This window comes from Chaetura pelagica, unplaced genomic scaffold, assembly GCF_000747805.2.
Source record: "Chaetura pelagica isolate M959 unplaced genomic scaffold, ChaPel_1.0 scaffold405, whole genome shotgun sequence".
Taxonomy (NCBI): Eukaryota; Metazoa; Chordata; class Aves; order Apodiformes; family Apodidae; genus Chaetura; species Chaetura pelagica.
Genome location: NW_009953489.1, coordinates 2,354,882 through 2,378,893, shown reverse-complemented (window position 1 = coordinate 2,378,893; position 24,012 = coordinate 2,354,882). Strand labels below are relative to the sequence as shown.

At 41.9% G+C, this 24,012-nt stretch overlaps 2 protein-coding genes across 2 annotated transcripts in view; one reads left to right on the top strand and one right to left on the bottom strand.

Moving 5' to 3' along the window:
* CNTRL (centriolin) overlaps positions 1-7,122 on the top strand; it is a 29,969-nt gene extending 22,847 nt beyond the window's left edge. The window contains 13 exon segments of the mRNA XM_009998941.1: positions 31-190; positions 888-1,003; positions 1,166-1,383; positions 1,778-1,935; positions 2,166-2,239; positions 2,459-2,647; positions 3,416-3,641; positions 3,925-4,130; positions 4,409-4,549; positions 5,552-5,788; positions 5,877-5,939; positions 6,530-6,733; positions 7,033-7,122. Of these exon segments, the coding sequence (XP_009997243.1) occupies positions 31-190; positions 888-1,003; positions 1,166-1,383; positions 1,778-1,935; positions 2,166-2,239; positions 2,459-2,647; positions 3,416-3,641; positions 3,925-4,130; positions 4,409-4,549; positions 5,552-5,788; positions 5,877-5,939; positions 6,530-6,733; positions 7,033-7,122 (2,082 nt within the window).
* A 2,643-nt stretch (positions 7,123-9,765) lies between these two features.
* RAB14 (RAB14, member RAS oncogene family) lies at positions 9,766-16,579 on the bottom strand. Its single transcript, XM_009998838.1, has 7 exons — positions 16,525-16,579; positions 15,450-15,503; positions 13,876-14,053; positions 12,708-12,774; positions 11,800-11,887; positions 11,455-11,485; positions 9,766-10,595 (listed from the first exon to the last, which is right to left on the bottom strand). The coding sequence occupies exons 1-7, from the start codon at positions 16,574-16,576 to the stop codon at positions 10,418-10,420; spliced, it is 648 nt and encodes a 215-aa protein (XP_009997140.1). The 5' UTR covers positions 16,577-16,579; the 3' UTR covers positions 9,766-10,417.
* Positions 16,580-24,012: the final 7,433 nt, after the last annotated feature.

The window sequence follows — 24,012 nt, the reverse complement described above, 5'->3', positions numbered from 1 at the left end:
ATTCCTGGTAACACTGTTTTGTTTCCACAGGAAATAAAACTACTTCTGGAAGAGCTTAATGTTGAGAGGAAAGAACTGGATGTCCAGATTAATGAGAAAAGAGCACAGCTTTCATTCATAAAGAAGGATATTGGAAAAGAGGAAGAAAATCTTCAAGGAATACTTGGGCAAATTACCAGGCATAAGACAGGTATGTCCCTGGATGGACTAGATGGTATTTTGTGTGGATTGGAAAGAAATGCATGAAGCTCTTCACTGCACATTGCTGCAGCCTTCTGCTCCTCACTCCTTTCTCACTCCCCTAACGGGCTGCAAGGAGCTGGCAGGGATTCTTGTCTGCACAGCTGAGAGGTGCCCTGGGCTCAGGCTCAGGCAGCACCTCCTGCTGCTCTGGCTTTGGGAGGGGAGTTGTTTGTGCCTGAGACTCGTGAGCAAATCTGGTGTCAGGACAGATCAGTTCAGCTGGAGCCCTGTGTGGTCAGAGGCATGAGCTGATTGTGCTGCATTCACAGAAGAATTTAACATCAGGATGTGTGAGGAAATGGAGGAATCTCCTTCCAGGCAGTTACATCCTGTCAGACTGTGGGCAGTACAAGCAGTAGCAGTTTGCAACTGTTGTGCTTTTTCTGAAAGATTTTCTTTCATTGTTTTTCAGTCAGATACTCTGCTTAGACTGAATTCCTAGGGAGCAGGAAGAGCAGGAGACCTAGGGACCTACAACTTGCTGCTAGAACAGCAGCAGATATAATACCTGCTGTGTCTGACACAGCAGTTGAGAACATGAAGAGTTTTTAAGGGGATGATACAACATTTCCTTGGTGCCTTTTTTGCAGACAGAATGCATTTGATGTGCTCCTAATAACCTTCTGTTTCTTTCATCTTACTAGAACTGAAACATGTTCTGGAAATGCTGGAGCTTGAAAATAATGAACTTCAAGGTCTGAAACTACAACATGACCACAAGGTCAATGAGCTAGAAAAGGCTCAGGTTGCAATTCTAGAAGTAAGTAAATCATCTGTAGCTGATATAGTCACTGGAAGAAGAGATCTGCATGTTTTGTGGTTCTGTTAAGGTCTGGGTAGCAAAGTCCCATCTGAGGATGTTAGTAACTTGTTCCACTCCTTCACCCTATGATTGTGTTGTTCACAATGCCTTCTTTTGTAGGAGAAGTTGAAACTGGAGAATATTCAGAGAGTATTTCAGAGTCAGCAAGGGGAAGTGGACTGGCAGGAACAGCTTCTCGAGAGAGACCGGCAAGAAAACGAGCATCTGGTTTCTCAGCTGCACACTCTGCAAAATGACATTGAGGCTTTGAGTAAAGAAAAGGAAAAGCTTGAAGAGGATTGTCAGAGTTTGGAAAAGAAGTTGTCACAAACCAGAAGGTGGGGGGAATAAGTTTTTTTCTGCAAAGATCAGAAGTGTTGGGAAGTGCCTTTAGAGTCTTTTTATCATAATTAAAAACAGAACTATAACCTTGAGCTGCCCAGTTATGCAGAATATGCTGTTTCTTATACCATGTGGAGGTTTTATTCTAAGCCTGGCTACAGGGACTGACAGAAAATATTCAGCAATTCGGTTGATGAATGCAACAGCAGTTGTTACATCATGGCAATGCAGTGAGAAGTGTTGAGAAAAGCAAGGTGCTGGGCACAGGACAGCTGTCTTGCTCTCATGGCATCTCCTTGAGCTGAGAGAACCTGTATGAAATGCAGCTGGTTTTTAGAGTCCTCACCAAGTACATCCAACAAACCAGGAATGTGTGCTCACATCTTACAGAGACCTAAGTGCTACTGAGGACACCAGCAGAACTGCCTTGTCCAATGTAGAAAAAATGGAACTGGATATTAGAAACCTGCAGCAGGAGGTAGATCTACTGAACAAACAAAAAAAATCACTACATGGAGATATTGTTGTTTTACAAAAGGATCTTCAAGGTAAAGATTAATTTTTCATTTTAAGCTCTAATATATCGTAAGGGAAATGGTGTTAAAAGACACTGTAACTGTACTGAGTGATATGAAATATCCAGTGTTCTTATGTATCTAAAGATAGACATTTTAGAAACTTTTTTCTGTTGTTAATTCATTAATGAGAAGTGATTGTTAGTTTGTAGAGATATTTCAAATTGCTGATTGAAAACCTTTGTCACCAAATATTTTTCTAGAAAAAAAAGAAGAATTGGAAACACTGACGACAGAACTAAATTCTTCCAGGCAACAGCTCCAGCTGGTAGAACAGGTTAGTTTGGGGCTTGTTTAATTAAAAAAATACAAAGCAGCATCTTGCAGCTTTTTATCTGTTGGTTCCTATGTTGTTAGTTTCCTCAAGGCTGGGTTAGGGGCAATCTTCAGTGTGATCAGGGCAATGGGGGTTGTTCTTTCCAGTGCAAACCCTCCAGCCAGGGAGGTGACCCTTCCTGCCTGGTTATGTGACTTGATTGTATGTTTTATGTGGCAGGATTTGAAAAATAATACAAGACATCAGGATGAGCTGCTTAGAGAGCAGGCAACCCTGAAAGAAGATATCCTGGAGTATTTAAGGAAACGTAAGGATTGCCAAGAGAGACGGAAAAAGAGGGAGAACCAACTGCAGCAGCTCCAGAGGGAGATCAAGGAGAAGGAAGCAGAACTGGCCAAACAAGAAGCAGTAAGGAGCCTCCCACCTGCCTGGGACCTCTAACAGGGCTGCAGGCCAAAAAGCTGTGGTGCAAGTTTGCAAACAAAACACCGGTGCTTTAAGCAACATGACACTTGGTATTCAGAGGAGCAGCAGTAAACAAAAAGCTTCACCATTCAGTTATATTGTAGTGAAAACTGCTGTGGGACAAGGAAGGGCTGCATCTCCTTGGCAGGGTCCTCTGAGACTGAACTGGTAACAACTGGTAGCATCAGCAGTGACCCTAGGAGCAGGAGGGCCCTGTCACTGTGCTGTGCAGAGCCCCTGGAATGACACAGTGGGTTTCAGTGAAACTAATCAAAACTTCACTCCAGCTGCATTCCATAATTCCAAAACTAAGCAGAAAGAAATACAGGGCTTTATGCTGAAGTTTCCTTTTGATGCTGAGTGGATCACTATGGGCAGCTAGGTTTTGTTCTTCTATTCTGTGGTGTTTCTGTGCAAAACCCATCAGCTCTGCATGAAAATAAGGCCTTAATAATATATTCCTGTAACAAAATGTAATTAGATGGGCTGAGCAGTTTCAACAAAGTGTTACCCAGAGTACAACTGAGGGTGCTGTACTGAAAAGGAGAGGCAAGAAAAATTGGTAAACTTTATCAGTTGTGAGGATCAGGCTATAGTTTTTTCCAATTTATGCTGCTTTAATTTCTCTAATGTCCCTTGGTGATGGTGTTTGTTCTCACTGAGCTGGTACCAGTCAAAGGTTGAAATGGTTTTGTTTTTTTTCTTTGTCAGATTCTTCAGCACTTGAAGCAAAATTCAGAGCATGAAGGAAAAAAACTGGAGGAATATACTGTTAAAGTGAAGGATCAGAAAATACTATGGGAAAAGGAACTCACAGAGCAACAAAAGAAACTGGAGCAAGCAGTGGCAAAAGTAAGGCTGGCAGAAGAAAACCTTGGGAAGCTGGAACAGGAGGAGTCCCGATGTGAATCACTTGAAGAATCAGTCAGGAAAAGCAGTAAGATTCATTGCACAAATAGTTACCATCTCTGGGTCCTAGTGAAACCAACCAGTGTTTCTGTTCATCTCACTTGGTTTCCAATGCAGCACCTGGATGGATTCTCTATCCTTAAATTGATTTGCTGAAAGAGCTGAAATTCTAGAGCCCCCTAGTGTTCTCTCCCCTCTCCCCTCCTGTCAGTGTTTTTGCAAACTATTGCTCAGCAGATTAATATGTATGAAAGATGCCAAGATACTTACATTTCTGCTAATCAGGGTTGTTTTAAAAATGTTAATTACAGAACATCAGCTCTCAGAGAAAGAATTACAATTGCAACAGAAAAATAGAGAAATAGAGTCTCTTCAAAAAGAACTGGAAGTCTCCAAGTCTGAGCTAAACCATCTCCAAGATCAGATTGCATCAGAGAGGAAAAAAGCGGAAAAAAAAATCATGAGTCTGAAAGAAGCAATGAAAGCACAAAGGATGCAGCTTGAAAGAAAATGGCAGGTAAGTCCTGGCTGAGGGGAGAATGTTTGAGGATTTGTGATATTTAAACAGCAGAGGGATAGAGCAGGAGGTATGAAGCAATGCATTGATTTCATGACTAGACAGAACCCGAGACAACCAAGCTCTGGTATTTCTAGATTGTGCTGCAGAACAGCTCTAGTTACTCCTATTTAGTGCTGTTTCTGCCTTCTATCTTGAAGGAATTGAGTTGGGGGTTCTCTTGATCCATGTTTCTGCAGTGGATGCTCCCAGTAAAAGACAATCCTGCATTTTCCTAGGAACAAAAGCATGAAAATAACTGTTTGCAGAGTGACACAGTATCTGCAGAACAAGTAGCACAGAATAACCATGAACAAGCTAAGTGCCTTATGAAGGACCTTGGCCAGATCCAGCAGGACTACGTGGATCTCCAAAGCCAGGTACACCTGAGTACCAAACACAGGCAGGTTTGAGGGAAAGCAACATCTTCCAGACAAGTTTACACTATCTTGGTTTTGAATCTCCTCCTGTCTGCTGGCTCACAGTTAGAAATTTGGTAACAAGCAGTAGGATCAGGCAGCTCAGTAATCCAGGTTTAAAAATGAAGAAGGCAGCTCCAGGCAGGCGCGTGCAGAGGTCCCCATGCCGCTGCCGTGCTCCAGGGCAGGATTCCCTCCTGGGGCAGGGAGGCACAGCTGGGCCTTCCCAACACCTAGGGAGAAGTACAGGCACTGCTGAGGTCAGTTCAGATGGACCAAACCCTTGCCCAGTGAAGTGATGCCCAGAAAAAAGACCATCATCTTTGGGAGTGGGTTGAGAGGGCTAGTCCTGGCTGTTCGTTAACAAGACACGTAGCAAATGCACCGTAACATTTGCTGTCAGCTCAGCTCAAGCAGTGCTCAGTCAGGAGTGAGGGCTCTGGCTCCTGTGTATGTTAAGGTTTGGCATAACTAGAATCATAATTCATGGAAATCACTAAATGTTTTTGTTCAAAGCTACTCAACTTGTTAGTGCTAATGGGCCGGTGTTTTCTTCTTTTGATACTCACTTTAAATGAAAAGGTGATTCCATGTTTTCTGACTCCTAGTCCTTTAATGCATCCTTCATAAATTGTCTCAAAGTCCTTTAAAAGTAGAGTCCTTCAGAGAAGAATGTTGTTAGCAGCTAGAAAGTGTTCAAGAAAGACTCCGCAGAACCAGAGTATGAGCAAGTTTAACATACACATTATCTCTTGGTAACTTCAGTTGCTTCTGCTAGCATTGAAGGGGAAAATTAATGTCAGAATTAGGGCTGCATCTGATCAGAGGTTTTGTGACTTCTGGTTGCAATAGTCAAAATGGAAGCATTTCAGAAATAAGCCTTGGTCAGTTATACAGGAATATCCCTCTGGATTAGATGGTGCACTTGTGACAGCAAAGTGGTGAGATTGTTCTATGGTGCAGGTTAAAACTCAACAAGACCTGGAAAAGAGACAAAGGGAAATAGAGAACGCAGCAACATTGCTTAAACTGGAGGTTGAAGATGAAATCCGGATGGGGTTCAAATGTCCCAGCACATCTCTGGAACCGTTGGAAGATATGGAAGCACTGTCTGAAGCAGAGGCTGGGCTGCAGTGTGGCTCTGCCAAGAGCCTCCTCTCATTGGAAGACAAGTTGGATTTTTCTAAAGTCTTTTTAATGGTAAGTCTTTTCTGACCATGGCTGCTGCTCGTGGTGGTGCTGGCACCTGTAGCTGTGACACCTCCTGACGGTGCTTTTGTTCCCTCAGGATGAGCAGTGGCGCAGGGAGGCTCTGCAGGAGAAACTGCAGCACCACGAAGACTGGCTGAAGGTGGCACGTCTGTCCCTGCCCCACTCACCTGTCCCAGCCCCACTCACCTGTCCCTGGGGTCCCTTCTAAAAATAATGTAACAATACATCCAACACAGCCCAGGAGCACGGGGAACCTTCTCCAGCTCTGGCATGTCAGCTCTGCACAGAATGACTACCTACAGTGTCTTTGGGTGGGGACAGTAGAAGAAAGCTTCACAACTGCTAATTTTAATAGTTAATTAGATTTTAAAGTATTCCAGCAAGGCTCCCTCATTTACATCATCCTGAGGTATATTAGCAGTGTCATGAATGTTCAGGAGCAGCCATGGTCACTTTAAGTGCAGGTGCTGGCCAAGTCTAGTCAGCACATACCTGTTGCTCTCTTCAAACAGTTCATTATATGATTAAGGCCATAAAATTGAGCTGATTTCTGCCTGGGAGGAGGTGAACTATTTAAAAATAATTCCCAAACCCTCTGCCATCTGCTTAGGGTTTGAGACTCTTCAACATCACTTCCCTTATGGCTTGACTTTAAGGTCATCAGATTTCTTAAATACAGTCTTGAAATTGACACTAGCTGGATGTAAATGAAACTCCTGCTGTGTTTAGGCCCAGCTCCAGCAGAGCTTGTCCAAGCAAGTGGAAGTATTGCTCAGAAGAAAGCAGCAGACAGAAGGCACCCTGCACAGCCTGAAGAGACAAGTGGATGCCCTGGATGACCTTGTCAGCAGCTCTTCTTCAGATTCACTGTTTCTAACCCAAAGCTCAAGCCTGCTGTCATTCCACGATGCTCTGAATTTAACAAAAACCCAGGTAATATTCTACTACAGGAATTCTGGTTTTATGATTTCAGTAGTTCCTAGCTCAGTGGTAGCCTCTCAGAGCCACATGCTCACCATCTCAGTGGCACAGCAGGGGCCTTCTGGAGGTGAGGTGATCATACTGTGGCTACTCCAGCAGTAGCTACCTTGTTTGAAAAGGGTTCTGTGTGGTTTTAAAACTTTTTTATTTTTTAAAATCCAGATTTTCCTCTAAGAAAAACCACAAAGATGAATGTCTCTGGTAATTGAAGATGTTAATCTATTACTCCAAACTTCTGCTGCTTTTCCTAGGCTCCCCTGCCAGGCCTCGCACGCTTCCCCCGCGGGCAGGCAGGCGTTCTCGTGGTGCCGCAGTCCTGCTCGGGAGGAGTTTCTCTGTGAAGCCCAGAGGTGACAGGACTGAGCCTCAAAAGGTCGTGCAGGTTGAGTTGTGTGGGCAGGAGGTGGTGGTAGCCCAGGGGCAGGGTTGGGTTCTGGGCCGTGTTGTCCATTTCCAGTGAAAAACATTCCTGTGGTTAGTGTCCCAGACCTTGATGCTGCTTTTGCTCCTAGATGTGTATTTCTACCATCAGTTACCACCTTTGAAGGCTTCTACCTCACAATTTTACAAGCCTTTTCTAAAAGGGTATTTACCACCACTAGCAAAGAGCTGGCAGCAGGGCCTGCTCTGTACTGTGACATTTTTGTAAGACTAAATAACAGCTTTGTGTATATAAGGGTTGTTGTGGTTTTTTTTTAAATTATTTTACATGTTTCTATTTAAGTGTTATTTGTCAGTTTCCACTTTCACTTAAAACTTGTAACAGGGAAGAGTTGTTCATTTACCTGTTGTCAAATGCATGGATGTTTTCAGCACAATTATTTTTGAGTACTTCCTTAAAATAAACTTAAGTTACTGATGTTTGGTTTTATCCACAGTTGTTTGGTTTAGTGTTTTTTTTTAAGTTGTTCTCCAGAACCCTGGGCTGTGGATCAGGACAGCAGCACTCTGACCCTGTGCCTCTCATTTGCAGAAAGTGAAACTTTTAACTGGCTACAGTTTATAAACATCCCGCTGCCTTGCCCCTCTCTGAGGGGTTTGCAACCTGCTCTAAACCAGCAGTGGAAAAAACACTTTGTAAAGGCCTCAAGGCAGAGCAAAGACGTTGCCACATTCAGCTCCTTTGCTATGCAACAAGTGTCACTGAGCAGCTATAGCCCATGTCACTGGTTGGTAGTGAGTAGCAAACACTGCTCTGACCATTTTGGTATCTCAAGGAAGTTTAGTGCTCTAAAAGAGCCTCCCAGACTCCTCTTGTGAACAGCCTGTGGAGTTTTTACCACTTAAGGTCCACTGTCAAGGTTGAACATGTAGCCTGGGGTAGTGCTCACATTCCTCTTCCACCAGTGTCATGGGGTGATTTTCCCAAGCACCACAGGCCTAGCTGCAGAAGCAGCTTTTCAAGGCAGCTGCTGCAGTGGATGTGAAACAGCTCTGAGGAACAAGCCCCCTCAGCAGCCACACCAGAAGCAGAGAGGGTCAGAGCAAATACCACAAGCCACTGCAGTTTATCTAGATACAGGTACTTTATTTACAAATATTTAGATTAATAGCATTGTTACATCAAATGAGGAGTACAGCAGTCCAAACAGATCCTTTCTGTGACAGAAACAATAAGACCTACTGTAACTTACTCTGGGAGTACAGGTATTGCACCTCAGCAAGCTGTAGTCATGAGAATATCTACTTCATGTCAGCAGCAGGTCGTGGTCCCTAGGCAAACCCCTTGTGGTGCAACCTCGGTTTGAGCAGGATGCATGAGCTGTAGATCTTGAACATACCCATCTACTTATTAGTTAAAAAAAGGACTAACCAGACAAAACAAAGGGACAGTGCACAAATTACCCCACTCCTATTGTCTGCACATTCCAGTTTTGGCTTTTATTTAACATTGACTGTACAATACTCTGGTACCACTGTTTACTTACAAGTCTGAACATTGTATAGTTTTAGTGTCTAGAAAGGGATTTTAAGACTACTTTGTATTTTCAGTACTGCAGCAAGATTAAAGCCAGATAGTTGACAATCCTTAAGCCCTTGCCCCCTGCCATTTTTAAGCCATACATGATGTTTTTCCAAGTCCAGAGCCACAGGCTCCAGCCTGCCAGCACAGCAAACCCCACATGGAGCTCAGCAACATCTACACATGCACATGTCACCACTGGAAATCTGTGTCACCCCATGAAGGATGTTCTCAAAGTCTTGATGAAAAAGACCAAGTCTTAAAAGAAACCCTCACACAGGACTGTTAAAAAAATACAAGAGTAGTTAAAAATCCCCAGAGAGCACACACCTTGTTCCAACTGTCCAGTTCAGCCTCTGACCACTCAAAAAGTTGAAGGTATAAAAGCATAAGATGTGCAAGGGAACCAGCCTTTGTATATGATGCACGGCGAGTGATGAAGCCCAATAATGCAAAACGCTTACAGAAGAGAGAAGCAGGTTAGCACACTGCTGATTGCACAGAACAGGGTTAATAAAATGGCCTTGAATACCACAGTGCAAAGATGAGAGACAGATCCCACTAGTGTTAAATTATTTCTGCATCAGGACTGGAGCTCCCCAGCACAATGTCCACACCAAGGAGCTAAGCCTACGTGAGCAGCAGCCGCACCAATGGCTGCACGGACAGGGCAAGGTGGGCACAGACAAGTCAGACTGTACAAACCGGGATCTTCTTATATACTGCTCTAATATGCCAGTCATCATTTTCTTCATTAAAATCATATACACAGGATGTATTTAACTGTTAGCTCAGTTCCTTCAAATTTTATACATATTTAACTTTTGACAAACATAAAGGATAAAAGTGGCAAAAAAATGACGTAAAGCTGTGAGCACAAGAAGGAATGGGTTGTTTTCCTGTGCAAGTTTACACTCCCGGTGGGCACAGACAAGTCAGACTGTACAAACCGGGATCTTCTTATATACTGCTCTAATATGCCAGTCATCATTTTCTTCATTAAAATCATATACACAGGATGTATTTAACTGTTAGCTCAGTTCCTTCAAATTTTATACATATTTAACTTTTGACAAACATAAAGGATAAAAGTGGCAAAAAAAATGACGTAAAGCTGTGAGCACAAGAAGGAATGGGTTGTTTTCCTGTGCAAGTTGTACACTCCTGTGCCAGCCCCCCCGACCCCAACACACACCACAGGGAATCCTTTCAACAAAAGCACATTGTTACAGAGCCCCTTGCTACTGTTGGAAGTCATTTCACAGCAAAAACTCATCCTTTACTATGGACAGCTCTAAACAGTTAGAGGTGGGGAAGAAAGGCCAAAGAACCATAAAATTAAACCATACAAGACAAAGCCCTGCGAAAGTGTAAAATCATGAGTCCAGCATCAGTGCTCAGTTTAAATTATGTATCTGTGACACTATCACAAGGACAATCAAGGAAAAAAAAAACTTCTAGATTTACCATGCAGGAGAGGTTTTATTACTCTACTTGCCTTTGATAACCTGATTACATCTAAAGTTGTTTAGCAGTTTAGTACTGTGTTAAACTTGTCTCAAGAGTTTTAATTAAACCCAATAAGATGTACAGAAGACAGGGAAGTGGTCAAAAGCACCACTTCCACCAGACAGAGGTGAAGGGTCAGAAATGGAGCCGTGGAACAGAGGTCACTAGCAGCCACAGCCTTCTCTCTGGGGCTGGGGTTCACTGGTTAGTCGCCCCCCCTGCGGAGCTGAGGGTTTGTGCTGTACACCCGACTCTGCAGCGTTCAGATCCAGGCTCCCGTCTTGGATGTTCTGGTAGATTTTCTTGGCAGCCTCCAGGAATGCATCCTCCACGTTCTCTCCGCTACAAAGAGAGCAGCGGGAGTTATTTGGGTTACACTTCAGCAAAGCAATGCAGGTTATGGAGGCAGCTGGGCTTGACAGGTCACCAAGTCAGAACAGTTGCCACCCTGCCCTTGTACATGCAAGAGGAGCTTGCAGCACTTACAGCAGACACACCAGGAAGCTTGACAACCTTTCCTTAGGACAGGGCAACTCACTCCCTAGGCAGTGAACATATCGGGACTAGCCAGGTACAAAAAAAGTACATGCCAAAACACTGAGCAGCAAAATCAGCTAAGGTTGAGCCACAGGCACAGAGCAGTTCTGAAACTTAGAGACAGGGGAGCTGCTGGTAATCAAAGCCTTTTTAAGGAAAAGTTCCATCATGACAGGTGCCAGTCAGCACATTTACTAGTGTCTCTGGAGATCTGATCCCTTCCTCCTGCCAGGCTCCCAGCCCACCACAGGTAGGGTGGACAATTCCCCTCAAAGACTGAAGGGACTGTTGGCTACAGAACCTGCTTACAGGTCAAAGCAGCCAAGGAAAGGAATGCCCCACTGGGAGCCACTCCTGCCCACACAAACACCTGCTACATTCTAATTATGCCTTAACACCCTATCAGTTCATCTGAATTCAAGAAGGCTTTGCCTGAAATGTAGCAAGAAGCCTCATTTCCAAGTTACCTTCAAGTCAAAGCTGACACTACTGAAACTGCTCTACATACGCCACCCTCAGAGAGGGCTCAAAAATGTTTGGTTTTCCATTGGTTTTTTTCATTTGTAAACTCTACTACACCTGAACCCTATGGCTGTACTTAGGCATAACTACTAGATTGCTCTGAAACAGATCACATCTGAATCAACAGACAAAAGTAACTTACGTTTTTGCACTTGCTTCAAGGAACAATAAACCTGTTCAGAAACAGAGGTTTAACAGTCAATGTATCATATACTTCAAGTGGCTCCAAGTCACCCACATTATGACCTTCAGATGATATGCAGTATCATTTCAGTATTAGAGAGTATTTCAGGAATAAGTCAAGGCATCTACACACAAGCCGACTTCTAGAACTAAGCACAGTTAAGCCAGACTAACTGAGGCACAGCAGAAGTTTGCATAGATAATTACATTATTTTGGAAGTATAAGTTTACAGCTATCAATGCTGAGTATTCACTTTAACATCACTGTTTTGTAGGAAATGAAACAGCAAGAGAAAACACACACCATTTTCTTCAGCAAATTGTTTGGCTTCTTCATATGTAACATCCCTCTGTGCTTCCAGATCTGCTTTATTTCCTATGAGGATTATCACCTAGTTCAGAAGAGAAAAAATTAGTCTAGGAAAAAGCGCATTAGCTTTTCCACTACCACCCACATTATTAATAGAGACAAAAAACCCAGAAGGAAGTATGGAGAAAAGTTTAGCTGCAAAAGCCATGCATCTTCAGGAGAACATTGCTCTAGCAGTGCCCCCTCTGTGAAGTCAAGAAGAGTCTCCGCCTGTGCTGTTCAAATGCTTTAGGCTGTTCTCTTGACATGAGGTCCTAGAAAGCAGTAGTCCTACTCTTCATTCAAAAGTTGTATTCTGAACCACTTCTTGTATTTGTTTAGTTATTTGCTAACCCAGCCAGAATCTTTAAAAGTTTTCTTTCATCACAGCAGAGTCTTCCCATGATCTTGGTGCTCAAGTATTTCAGGGGCATTGAGAAAAAGACTGAAGGACAACAGTTTTGTTGTATGGGCAAAAAAACACAGAAGAACCTCCTTTCCCCATCCCTCCAGAAGATCTAGTCAGCCCCTGCTGAAGATCCAAGTTAGATTTCAATCTAAGACGAGACAACATTTACCTCATTACTACCCCAAAGCAAGAAGTAGTAACAAAAGTTAAGGTTTGTCCAGAATAAATCACTATTTTGCCTCCAGCTGCTGAAAACAAACCCCTGAAAAGTACATAGCACAGCAACTTCTTTGAAGAAACAGCTGCTTTCCTAACGCAGAGCTAAGGAGGTGAGAAGACACAGGCAGCTTAATTCAAGAAAGCACTGCTGCCACTGCAGATGCTTTGGCCTAAGCCTTCCACCTCTTGCTCAGTCAAGCAATCTTGCTTTCAAGCTAAATGAAGACCAACTTACAGTATTTGGATTGGTGAGGTTCCTTGCATCTGTCAGCCAGCTGCTTAAGTGATTATATGTACTTCTTCTGCAAAGAATCAAGCAAGAACAGTTTTAGCTACAGTATTTTTAAAAATACGAAGTGCCAAAACCAGAGTCAGCAGCCATTAAATATCCACAGCTCTCAGCCCTGTTCTCCCCAACCTCACAGCAAAGTAGTAGCAGCTTGTGTGGACTCAGACCAAGTTTTCAGCATGTCAACTTTAAACCCACAGAGCAACCCTTACCCTACAGGTGGAAAAGACAGACCAATTCACACTTCTAGGACATGGTAGCTTTACTGCCTTCACAAGGACATTTATATTGTCTTGTTTAAAACACATTGAAGGATTTCCTGTCAAACACTCTTGCAGAACACTGTACAGCAGAATAGCACTTCAAAAACAATCAGTGCCTAAGTTTGTTTTACTTAAGATTTAAGTAAACAGGAAATATACACAGAAAAAAAAAAAAAGAGGCAAGAATATCAAGAACAGCCCCAGGGGAATATGGGAGATGTGAAAGCAGTATTTCATGTTGCATATCTGATTATTATTTTAGCAGCATCTTTAATGATCACCTATGAAAGGAAGGAGGACAGGTTCTATGAAGCCTCCTTTCAGGGGAGGACTAGTTGTGAAGAGGCCCAGAAGTCACAGTTCCCCAGTGCTCCCACCTGTATAGTCTTGTAAGCACGTTTGCACAGCCCACTGCAACAGAGGCAATATTCTGCCTATGCCTACTCTAAGAATATTTCTGCAAAGTAAGCAGCAGCACCCACTGTCTCCCAGGAAGAGAAAAATCCATGTACAGATTTTTTTAATCCACGTACAGGTCCATGAGCAGATTTTAGAGGCAAAGCCAGTTCCTTAAACTTCAACGTAGGCAGTCAAGACCTGAAACTGTAAGATCCCTCAGGTATGTCAGCAGTGAAGTTTCCAAGGAAAGCAGCTCACATAATTCCCTATGTATAATCTTCAGCTGTTTCATAAGCATTTAGATAAACAAGTGTAGTAAGTTTCACACAAACATCCATCAATAGAGTCCTTTAAATCTTAAGTCAAGAGGACACCCAAAGCAGTAGGTGGAAGGCTGTGGCATCCCACCAGCTTGTCAGGCACACAGAGCTGGTGTACAAGGTGCACCTTACCTGGTAATGTCATAGACCATGAGAGCTCCTGCTGCTCCTCTGTAGTAGCTTCGTGTGACAGCCCTGAATCTCTCTTGTCCTGCTGTATCCCAAATCTGTAGTTTAATTTTTTGGCCACTAACTTCAATTATTCTTGTGCCAAATTCAACACCAATTGTGTGGGGACAGTCCGCCATAACTGTCATGAAAAACAAGAGCAAAGATCAGACCTTTCTAGTACAAGGTCTCCTTGCTACAAAGATACCAGTTTTACAGTTACCTTTACTAGATTTCCAGGCTCTAAGAAATAATTCTTACAGCTACAGTACCCAAACTGTATCACTTCACCAGAAATTAAATAAAGTATTTCCTTAACTGCTGTTAGTTTTAAGAACAGTTATAAAATTCCTTGCCTTCTCTGCTGCATGTACACTGATGCTGTTTGGCCATATATATCAGAAGGTATCAAGTCAGTTGGTTCTCAGTCTATCCTTGCAGAAACGGTTAACTATTTTAATGCAGTAGGAAAAGAATTTTTAGGGAATTACCAAGAAACAGTTAAAAGTCTGTAACACAGCTTCAAAAATATACACCCAAGTTGTTTCAGAAAGGGTTAATAGCATGACTGTCCACAGGATAAAGCCAGTTTCTTAAGTATCAACACAGCAAAATCAAAAAAGCTTCCTTGTAGTTACAGTAAACTAATTTTTAAGAAAGTGCAAGAAAACAAAGGATGAGTACCTATTCAGGGTATCTACAATTAGTGACAGTCTTGTGGTAAAGGTGTTTGGCATGTTTGTCTACTTGTATTGCTTTGGTTTAACACTGACAGATTATGGACACAGCCTCACAAAGAATGTGACTGAATGCAAAGTAGTATTTAAACAACTGGCTGATACAGGACTTTAATTAAAAGGCAGCAGTTAAAAAAAATCCTCTTTCTACTAGAAAAGAAACAATTTTTTAAACTGTGACTCCTTCCCACTTATTGCCACAGCCCAAGTATCACACAGGAAAGACTAACTTTCAACTTCAATGCAATGAACATTATTAAGAAGAATTGGATCTAATTCTTAATTAGTCATGATAGCATACATGAAAACACATTGCAGTTGAGCCAGGCTGCAGCCTTAAACACCGTGGCACAGGACAGTCCAAGTGTTGAGTCACCACAGCTACAGAGAACGACAGAGCTACTAAAGCCTGCAGAGTCAAGGAAAAATGACTCCTTTTTTCTTTCTGAAGTCCTTAAAAGCACTAAAAAACTGCTGTGTTTAAGCTACACCAATATGGAAAACATGCAAATTTCAGACAAGAAACTTAATTTGTTCCATATAAAAATTCCCTGGAAGAGCTATACAAAGAGTCTTCCCGCTCATCACAGGCAGGACTGACTGAAGCTACAGTTTTGCCATTACTACAGCAGTATTTTGTTTTTACATGTGCAGGAGTCAAAGCAAAAATCCGACCAGGCAGGATACCAGCACATACAGATTAAGACAGACATATCAAGCTCATGCATGAAGGATGCAAAAAGGCAGAAAAGAGGGATGAAGCACAGCAGTTGAATAAACATTATAAATTGAAATACTCACACTTCTTTTCTGTAAATTGATGAAGCAAACAGGACTTTCCTACACCCATGTCCCCTGTTACAGAAAGAATAGTTTAGGCTGACACCACATCATTGTTGCAACAATCACATTTTCTTCATCCCACACAACCAGTACCCAGACAGGCAGCCATTCCTTTCTCAGGTCTAGTGGGCAATGTTCTATACCTGGCTACAGTTCTTAACATTTTTTAACTTCTGGACTATAGTTTTAGTAACAAATACAAGCAAAGGGGAAGCTCAAATAAGAAGTTAATGTGTATTACTGATTTTACAACTGTATTTCAAAAGGCTATGATAATTAGACCTGTAAAAAAAGAGAAATGTAAAATACAAGTTTTGAACGTTTGCCCTGCTCCTGTCTTACTTGCAGTGACTGGTAAGGACATAAAAAACACTGACTACCAACCAGACCTCACCAAGAAATTGCTTCACTTCCACCGATTACATAATACCAGTAGTGAGAAAGCAACATCAAACTTTTAAGAACCAACTTTCGCACAGGCTGAGGCTGTCACAGCAGACTTACAAACAATTACAATAAGATCACAGATCACTTAACATCCACACAAGATCATTAAGAATTTAACAATTAACAGCAAGACCCATTTTTCCAGGACAGTAATATATGCAATCAAGTCCCTGACTCTATATAGCCAAGGGAGGTACCGCTAAATACAACATTTAAACACATAAATATAGCCTGACAAAAGTCTGTGAGCCTGTCTGAAGCAATGGATTCCCATTAGTACTATTGTCTTCAACACAGATTCTACAAGTTTTGAGACTAACAGTGCAGAAGGCAGTCACAGTGCTTCTCAATACAGCCCCTGGTACTTGCCCCACTCCCCAGTCACACCACTCACATTCTGTGGCACACAAAGGCATCCGCCTTTATATGGTCAGCTGCTAAAGCTTTGGAGCAAGTGTGGTGATCTGAGAGGGACTGGGGCTGGACAACTAACTACTGCAAGACTCACTGCAGAGCCACAGGGTCTGTGGGCAGGCTGTCACACATCTACACAATGACAGACAGTTCTGTGCCCAGTGATACTTACCGATAATGATGTACTTAAAGATGTAGGAATAGTTGTAAGGTGCAGTTGCCATTGTGGCACTAAAACAAAAAACAGAACACATCAGAACTACTTCTAGTTCATCAAACTCAACCCAATTCATCCAATTTAGTCATACAAGCAAACAAAAAACCCTTCCCCTTCTCCCCCCCAACTATCCTTTCATTCACTATTGAAGTTTGGGTGCACTTCCCCAGTTACTGAATCAGTGCCAGAGATATTCAGCAACACTCTCATATCATTTGCTCTGAACCCCTGTCAGAAAGGCCTCTCAGTAGAAATATGCTCTGCATAGTATTGATAATCATTCCATTTTATGTAGAAAGACTTGAAACTGTTGAAAAGCTCCAGCAGTTTCTTACTATGAACAGAGACACTGAGTGGACCAGCACACAATAACCAATGGGTGACAAACGAGCTGAAAATAAAACCTGACTCCAAAAGAGAAATCTGAAGAGGTTTAATAAAACAGCAATTTGGAACTATTACCTTTTGAGACTTGCAACAGGAACAAAGGAAACAGCGTAGCTTGCATCAAACAGCAAAGAATTACTTCAAAGAAGGCTGCAGTAGCCTTAACTGGGTCTGGACTGCTCCATGTCCGTGGTAGAAAAGTGGTAAAAGCCACAAATCAGATGTTCAGGAAGTTGGTTAACATCTCTGTGGCTTTGTCAGCACAGTAGCACTAACAGCAAGGCTTAGCAGTTTCTTTTTAAGTGACAGTCAAAATTAGATTGGGATATGTACTTCCAATATTTCAGTTTCCCTACGCTTTCCTAGATGTCATAGGAAAGTGGCTTTTACAGTGTAAAGCTGCAAGGAGTAATAGCTGACTTACCAACTAATAGGTTAGTTAACCAGAATTACAAGTCTATATCAAACAGATACTGCCAGTTAACACAAAGGATGCAAAACTCAGGCTTTCTACCAAGGTTTTAAGTTAAACTAGATACAGTGCGATCAGTTAAGCAAGTGGAAAATTCACTATTTCCTTTCCTGCTCCTGCAAGGCAGATAGCCAGCCATTAGAAAAATATGGTATTTTTTTAATAAAGAACATTGCTTTAGCCTAGAAAGATTTTCATTCAGTCATACATCATCCACATGACAAATGAAACCAGTACTGCAAAGAAACAAACATACAGGAAAGCTTAGAAGCCTGTGACTTTTTAAAAAGCTAAATATTATTTCCTTAACCACAATTAATCTGTAACTGAACTGTAGTCATGAGAAAGGTGACTGACAACAAACCTCATTCACAGTACTCAGCCAGCAGCCACCACTTCCTACCACAGAGGTTTAAAGCCAAATGCTCTTATCTAGACCTTGGAAGGGGAACAGCCCCACCAGACAGCTAAGAAGGGTTTATTGGGTGCCAGTCTCTGCTCTGCACCTTGCCTTTCCTTCACACTTGGCTCATGATATGGAAACACTTTGAGTCCTTCTATACCAAGCAGAACAAAAAACATCTACATTGAGTCCCATATATACATGTAATTATTCCATTAAACCAAGTTTAATCAAAGATAGTAAACAACAGACAGATTTGGACAGTAATTCTTGGACATGCTAGCAAGACAGAGCTCCACACCAAGTGCTGCACAACTTCTGAGAACAGTCATTTGAATCAAGAAATCTTTAGAGGAAACTCCTTTGCCATAGCAGAGAGAAATCTCAGGCAGCCATCCCACATCACCTTTATCCTCCTGAGACTCTGGCAGCCCACTGCTCAGAGGACAGACCACCTCTCACCACTGGTCTGGGTAAGAACACACTGTGGAAACATGCAGTTCTTCACATGTCCTGAATACATCTTCATGCATGATGTTTTTTCCTCTTCTCCAGCACATCCCAACAGCAGTAACGTTCAAGTGGAGCATCTTCTGATCCAATCCACTTGTTTTAACACAATACTAAGTAAAGCTCAGAGGACTCTGTTCATGGCTCAATTCAGTTTGAGAGAGACAAGGTTGAACTGGAGCATTACAAGGCATGTAAGTGGAAGTTAAAAAGAAAAGCCTGAAAAGGCTAATTTATATGCACAAGGACTTCAGGAGGATACAATAAACTGAACTATTTTCCATAGAAAACACGTGGGTGGTACAGTCACAACAGAGGAAGAAAGGGCAATGACACCAAGAGCACCAATACACATCTACGTTGAAGATCTATGGTGTGTTCAAGTATGGTGTCTTTATAAAAAAATCAGCATCATCAACTCTTCAGTAGGAAACCACTCAAGGCTACAAAATATGTTCTGCAGAAACCGAGGTGACCTTCTCCTTCACAATACCAGTTGGCTAAGGAATGCTACGTACTCAGAAACACTCAAAGACATTTCATGTTTCTGAGCACCTGACTATACAGTACTGGTGTAGGCAACAAGTGAGCAGAACACCTCTTACTATCCAAACTTGTAAGCAGCATTACTGGAAAGCAAGGAAAACTTCTGAGGAATGGGCAAACTGGGAACTGTGTGCAGGTTACAGCACAAATGGAATTTCAAATAAACCTCTTAACTAGGAATCCTTACTGCTAAATATACATCTCTATTTGACAGACTGTTTTTGCTTGCTCAGGTATGTCAATTTTCATTATACTCTTTTAGTTTAAAAATAAACAATAATTAAATATCTAACCATTATTTCAATATAAAAAAAACCTGATACTGCTTTGCAACATGTGCATCAGTTCCCACTGCAAAATGAGAGTTAGAAAACCAAATTGTGTGCTTGGCAACAAAGTTTGTTAAGAAATGGGTGGGAAGGGAGGACTAACTTAGAGCCATGTCTTCTTGCTAACACTTCACCCTCATTCTTACAGTGACATTAGGCTCCTAAGGGAGGTGAGAGATACCATACACCCCACTGTGTACAGCCAGACCCAGCACATGCTTTCCACAGCCTAAAGAAACAGATTATTAATAGCAATACTAATAGAGAGCTCATATGATGAGTCTAGACCTTCTCTCAAGTCCCAGAGAGCTTCTGGAGAAATTACTTTGTCTGATAAACACAGGTACTGAAAGCTTGCAGAAGCAGATATTAAGTTTAATCAGTTTCTGAAATTATCACATATATTCCAAGGGTCACATTACAGAAAAGATTCTGAAATACTCAAAATTATTACTAAAGGTCAAGAACATTTTCTGGAGAACAGATGACTTCTTCAATAAAAGCAACAAAACAAACCAAATAAACTTTTAAACATTCAAATTCTAGCAAGGATAACCAGGAATCCAAGCTGCACTCAGATCTTGGAATAAAACTGGTATTCCAGAAGGACTCTGTGGTGAAGGGGAAAAAATAAATGCAACAAACTAAACACAGAATCCATAGTGATAACTCAGCCTTGGAAAACTTACAGTCTCAGCATTCACTACAGATGAAAGAAGGAAGTCTAGACAAGAATAGCACATAACAGGATTCAGAGTAAATGTAAAAATATTAGCTCTATGCCAATGCACAGGGTTAGCATGTTGATGGCACCAGACATCTGTAGGCACTTTGAAGTTCTACCTCCAATTCACAGCCCCCTAGTTCCAGACATGAGACTCTTAATAATCCCAGTATGAGGGGCTTGGGGTTTTCCTCTTGGGAAAGTGGGGAAGCAAGAACTGCAGGACTGAAAATGTTGCATGTAAGTATATACAGCTTATCTTCAGCCACTGCTGACATCAGAGTTTACCAAATACAAACTTAACTGCTAACATAAAGTAGGAGTTTAGTCTGGAAGCTTGGTCTACCTGCCATCTTTCTTCTGGGAAATTCTGCCAACTTCAAACAAGTTTTTGCTCCCTTTTCAGAGGTAACACTCCTCCAGAGTTTAGAGCATTATTTCAGGACAGCAACTAGCCAGAGGATCATGCTTCATTATACACAGAGTTCTGCTAGTTTCAAAGTCTGTACCATTAATTTCTGTGTTACAATTAAGACTAGAAGTCTTACAGTGAACAATGACATCAAAATCCATTTTCCATAGAGCAACTGCTCCCTTTGAGTTTATTTTTATTTTAAAAGTTTTATTTTAAAAAAGTTAAAGATTACCTTAAGGAAATACTAGTGACACCTAGATTTCCTCCACCAATCAACAAGAAATACACAGGTATTCTGACATCTCTCTGAAGCCCCAGTTCAAGTATCAGCATACATCTGTACAAACCAAGACAAGGTTGTTCCAGGTGCAGTGCCGTAACGTTCTTTGCCAGCATAACATAACTGTAAATACCATAACCACACCAGCTTTTGTGAGACCCGTGCAGTTCCCTCTAGCTCCAGTCAAGGACACTTCTAACTCTTCACTGGATATAATTTGCATAGAGAGATTTCATAGCTTTATGCTCAGCAAGAAGCAGGTATGTTACTAGCAGAGACCAGAAGCTGTACACACAGGTTTTGTCAGACCCTGTGTGTGGTCAATACCACCAGCTGGCCAACCCACACAGGTGATACCTCTGCAAACAGCTATCAACTTCAAATCCAGGATTGTCCAAATACTGCAAGTTCCACTTGAAAACAAGCCACTCTGCAGCCAGAACACCACTGTTTAGTTAGTCTGAAGCAAGATGCATTTTGTATTTCATCTAGCCATCCAGGTGTTCTTTCAGTCATTCCTCAAGGATGTGTAACAGGAACAGATCCCCAGGTTGAAGTCCAGTTCCCTTCTATAAAAGGCAATGCCATCATATCACTCCTTTCACAAATTCAAACAACTTTTAAAGGGCTGTTTTTTTCATTTGGAAGAAAATACTAGTTGTAGACAAAGTGAACTGTAAGAAACAAACAACTATTATTTAGAATAGCTTCTAAAACACTACACAAAATGAACAGGTAGTTGTCCTCCTTCCCAGGGCATAATCTTCCTTCTTGTCCTGCATATTTACTTAGATGCTAATTAACACTGAACACTGAGAAGGGATGAATAAGGGGTAAGAACTGGAGAGAGGTAGAATTTTTTCAATTCGTAATTGCATATTCCCCCGATGGAGACTTTCGTCCCACACACAAAATATCACAGTCTAACTGGTACCTTACTTTAGAAGGCTGCTAGAAATATAGTCTGGAGTTGCTGCAGTTGTGGTCTTCTGTAAAAATCACACCACACTGGAAAGTAATAGCAGTTCTGTTGTCAATTAATACTCCCAAGAAGTGAAATCCCATAAGTCTTGAGTTTATAACTTGTCATGGACACCAATTACAATTACATTTCATTGTGGTTTTGTGACTTTCACACACCAAGGGCATTTAGGTCTTCCTATAAACATCTTGGCCCTCTCTAGGATGATAGCCCCACAGCTGCCCTGGTCTGTTTATTTTTGCAGGCTTGTCTTTCTAAAGCCCTTCCCCAAGACTGATCCCTGCCAGCAGCCCAAAAGGTTCTCTTTCGCGTGTATCTGACAACATCAGTTCCTTACTCATTCTTCAGCTCTCCTAGAGCCATCCTCTCTAGCTTTCCCCATTTGGATTTCATTAAAACATCTGCTCAGCATAAGACAGTAAATTTGGCAGAACTGATCTTTGATCAGACAGCAACCCAGCAAGCTCCTTATCATCGGCTGCTGAAGATCACTTTTCACTTCCTTATTATTTCCATGTCCAGTTATTCTCTCTCTGGAAGCAGACAAGGGCTGCAGGCTAGTGGGCTCAGACCAACAAGCTTCAGTCGTGCAAAGCCCCATTTCAAGCTGTTCTTGAAGAAATGCATTTGTTATATTCTTTAGTCATATAAGACACCTAAACTCAGCTTGAGGCCTAGTAAGCATTTCCAGAGACTTCACGGGCCTTCTTTTCCTGTAAGAGAACTTAGACTATTTATTTTTGCATCAAGGCTAGGTACCATACTACCTTCACTTGCTGACTTTTGTCAGCAGCTCTCCAGTCACACACATATTCTGTTGATTATCCTTGTAATGGTTTCACATCCTGCTCCATTAAGTTCCTCCATTTTGTTTCCTAAACTTCCTGCAATGTGCCCACACCTCATTTCTTACTAACCACACCCTAGCACCACAGCTCAGCTGGACACTGCATACTTGTCACCATCAGCAAGAGCACTTTCTCTGACAGCCATAGTTCTACATCCATCGGTATATCCTCTTTTATCTTGTTTTCCTCTTCCTATAAAACAGTCTAACCTGTAGCACACGTCTGTGTTCATACAAGTTCCAGAGCTACCAGGTAAGTTTAGGGACAGTATTTACAGAAACCAGGGAAGTTTTGTTGTCATTCTAACAAATCAGAACAACAAAACTGTCTGGAAAACAATGCAAGTCATACACATTTTAGAACAAAATTAAGTAAGGTCTACTGCCTTTGTTCCAGAAAGATAAGAGCAAAACAAGAGCCAATCATAAGCAGGTTGAAATAGATGCACAGGAGTAAGCAAATAATTTTAAAACATGTATTTACATTTAAAATCCTAGTACCTCCAGTATAACAGGTTTGTTTTCAAACTGCTGTCCTTCACAATAACTTCTTGTTATTCATAAAATGTAAAAAGAAAATAGGAACTTCTCCTTTCCACTCAGATTTATGACACTTTAAGGTCCCTACAGGAAGCTACCAAATTCCTTTTCAATCCATATCAAACCATATGATATTTAGCTATTAAGTCCCTCATGGTTGGGATTTTCGTCCCATTCCTGAGTAACACCCAAGCACAAGAGCCCCTCAATCCCCAAACCAATGCATTCCACATGGTACCACTTGGCTACTGAAATAGCTAGATTTCTGATTTAGGATATAGATAACCTGAGTAAATCTTGTTCACAAAAGTACTTTAACCTTTGTGAAAAAATGTTGTACAAAATAGATCCACACTGTTTCAGAGGTCTCGAAAGCAAAGTCCACAACAAGTACCCTCCAGAGCAAGAGAACCATTGCCACAGACTCCAGTGCAGACAGACACCTTTTGCTAGCTTTATTACAAGGACAATTCAGTAGTTTTAATTCAAGACTAAAGCTCCTCACAGATGCTACAGAAGCCCTAGCAGTGTGCTGCAAACAGGCAGCAGACAACTAGGTGAAAGAGCAGAAATACAGTTTTCTGTTCAGTCTGAACAAGTATTGACAAAAGAAAACAGAGAACAAGTCTAGAATACTTTTGCTGCTTTCCCGCATGGGAATTGGCATTTCCCCGCAGCCCTCGTGAAAGGTGAAGTTGATGACAGCACGGCTGAACTTAAAAATCAGTACAGATAACACTGCACATCGGCCACACACAGTATAATATATCCATGCAAAAAACATCCTATGTGCAACTGCAAAGATTAGTAAGGGGCACTTACATACATACGCCGCATGTGCACGAGTGCTCGGCGGTGATGTGTTACACAGGGAGGAAGGGGAGGCGGTGGCGACAAAATAGTGCAGCAGCGGCCTAGCTCCTGCCAGCCAGCCTCGCCCTCCTCGGCTCCAGACGGACCAGCAGCCCCCTCCCCGCTCTGCCCCCTCCAGCAGCGAGGGTGGCCATC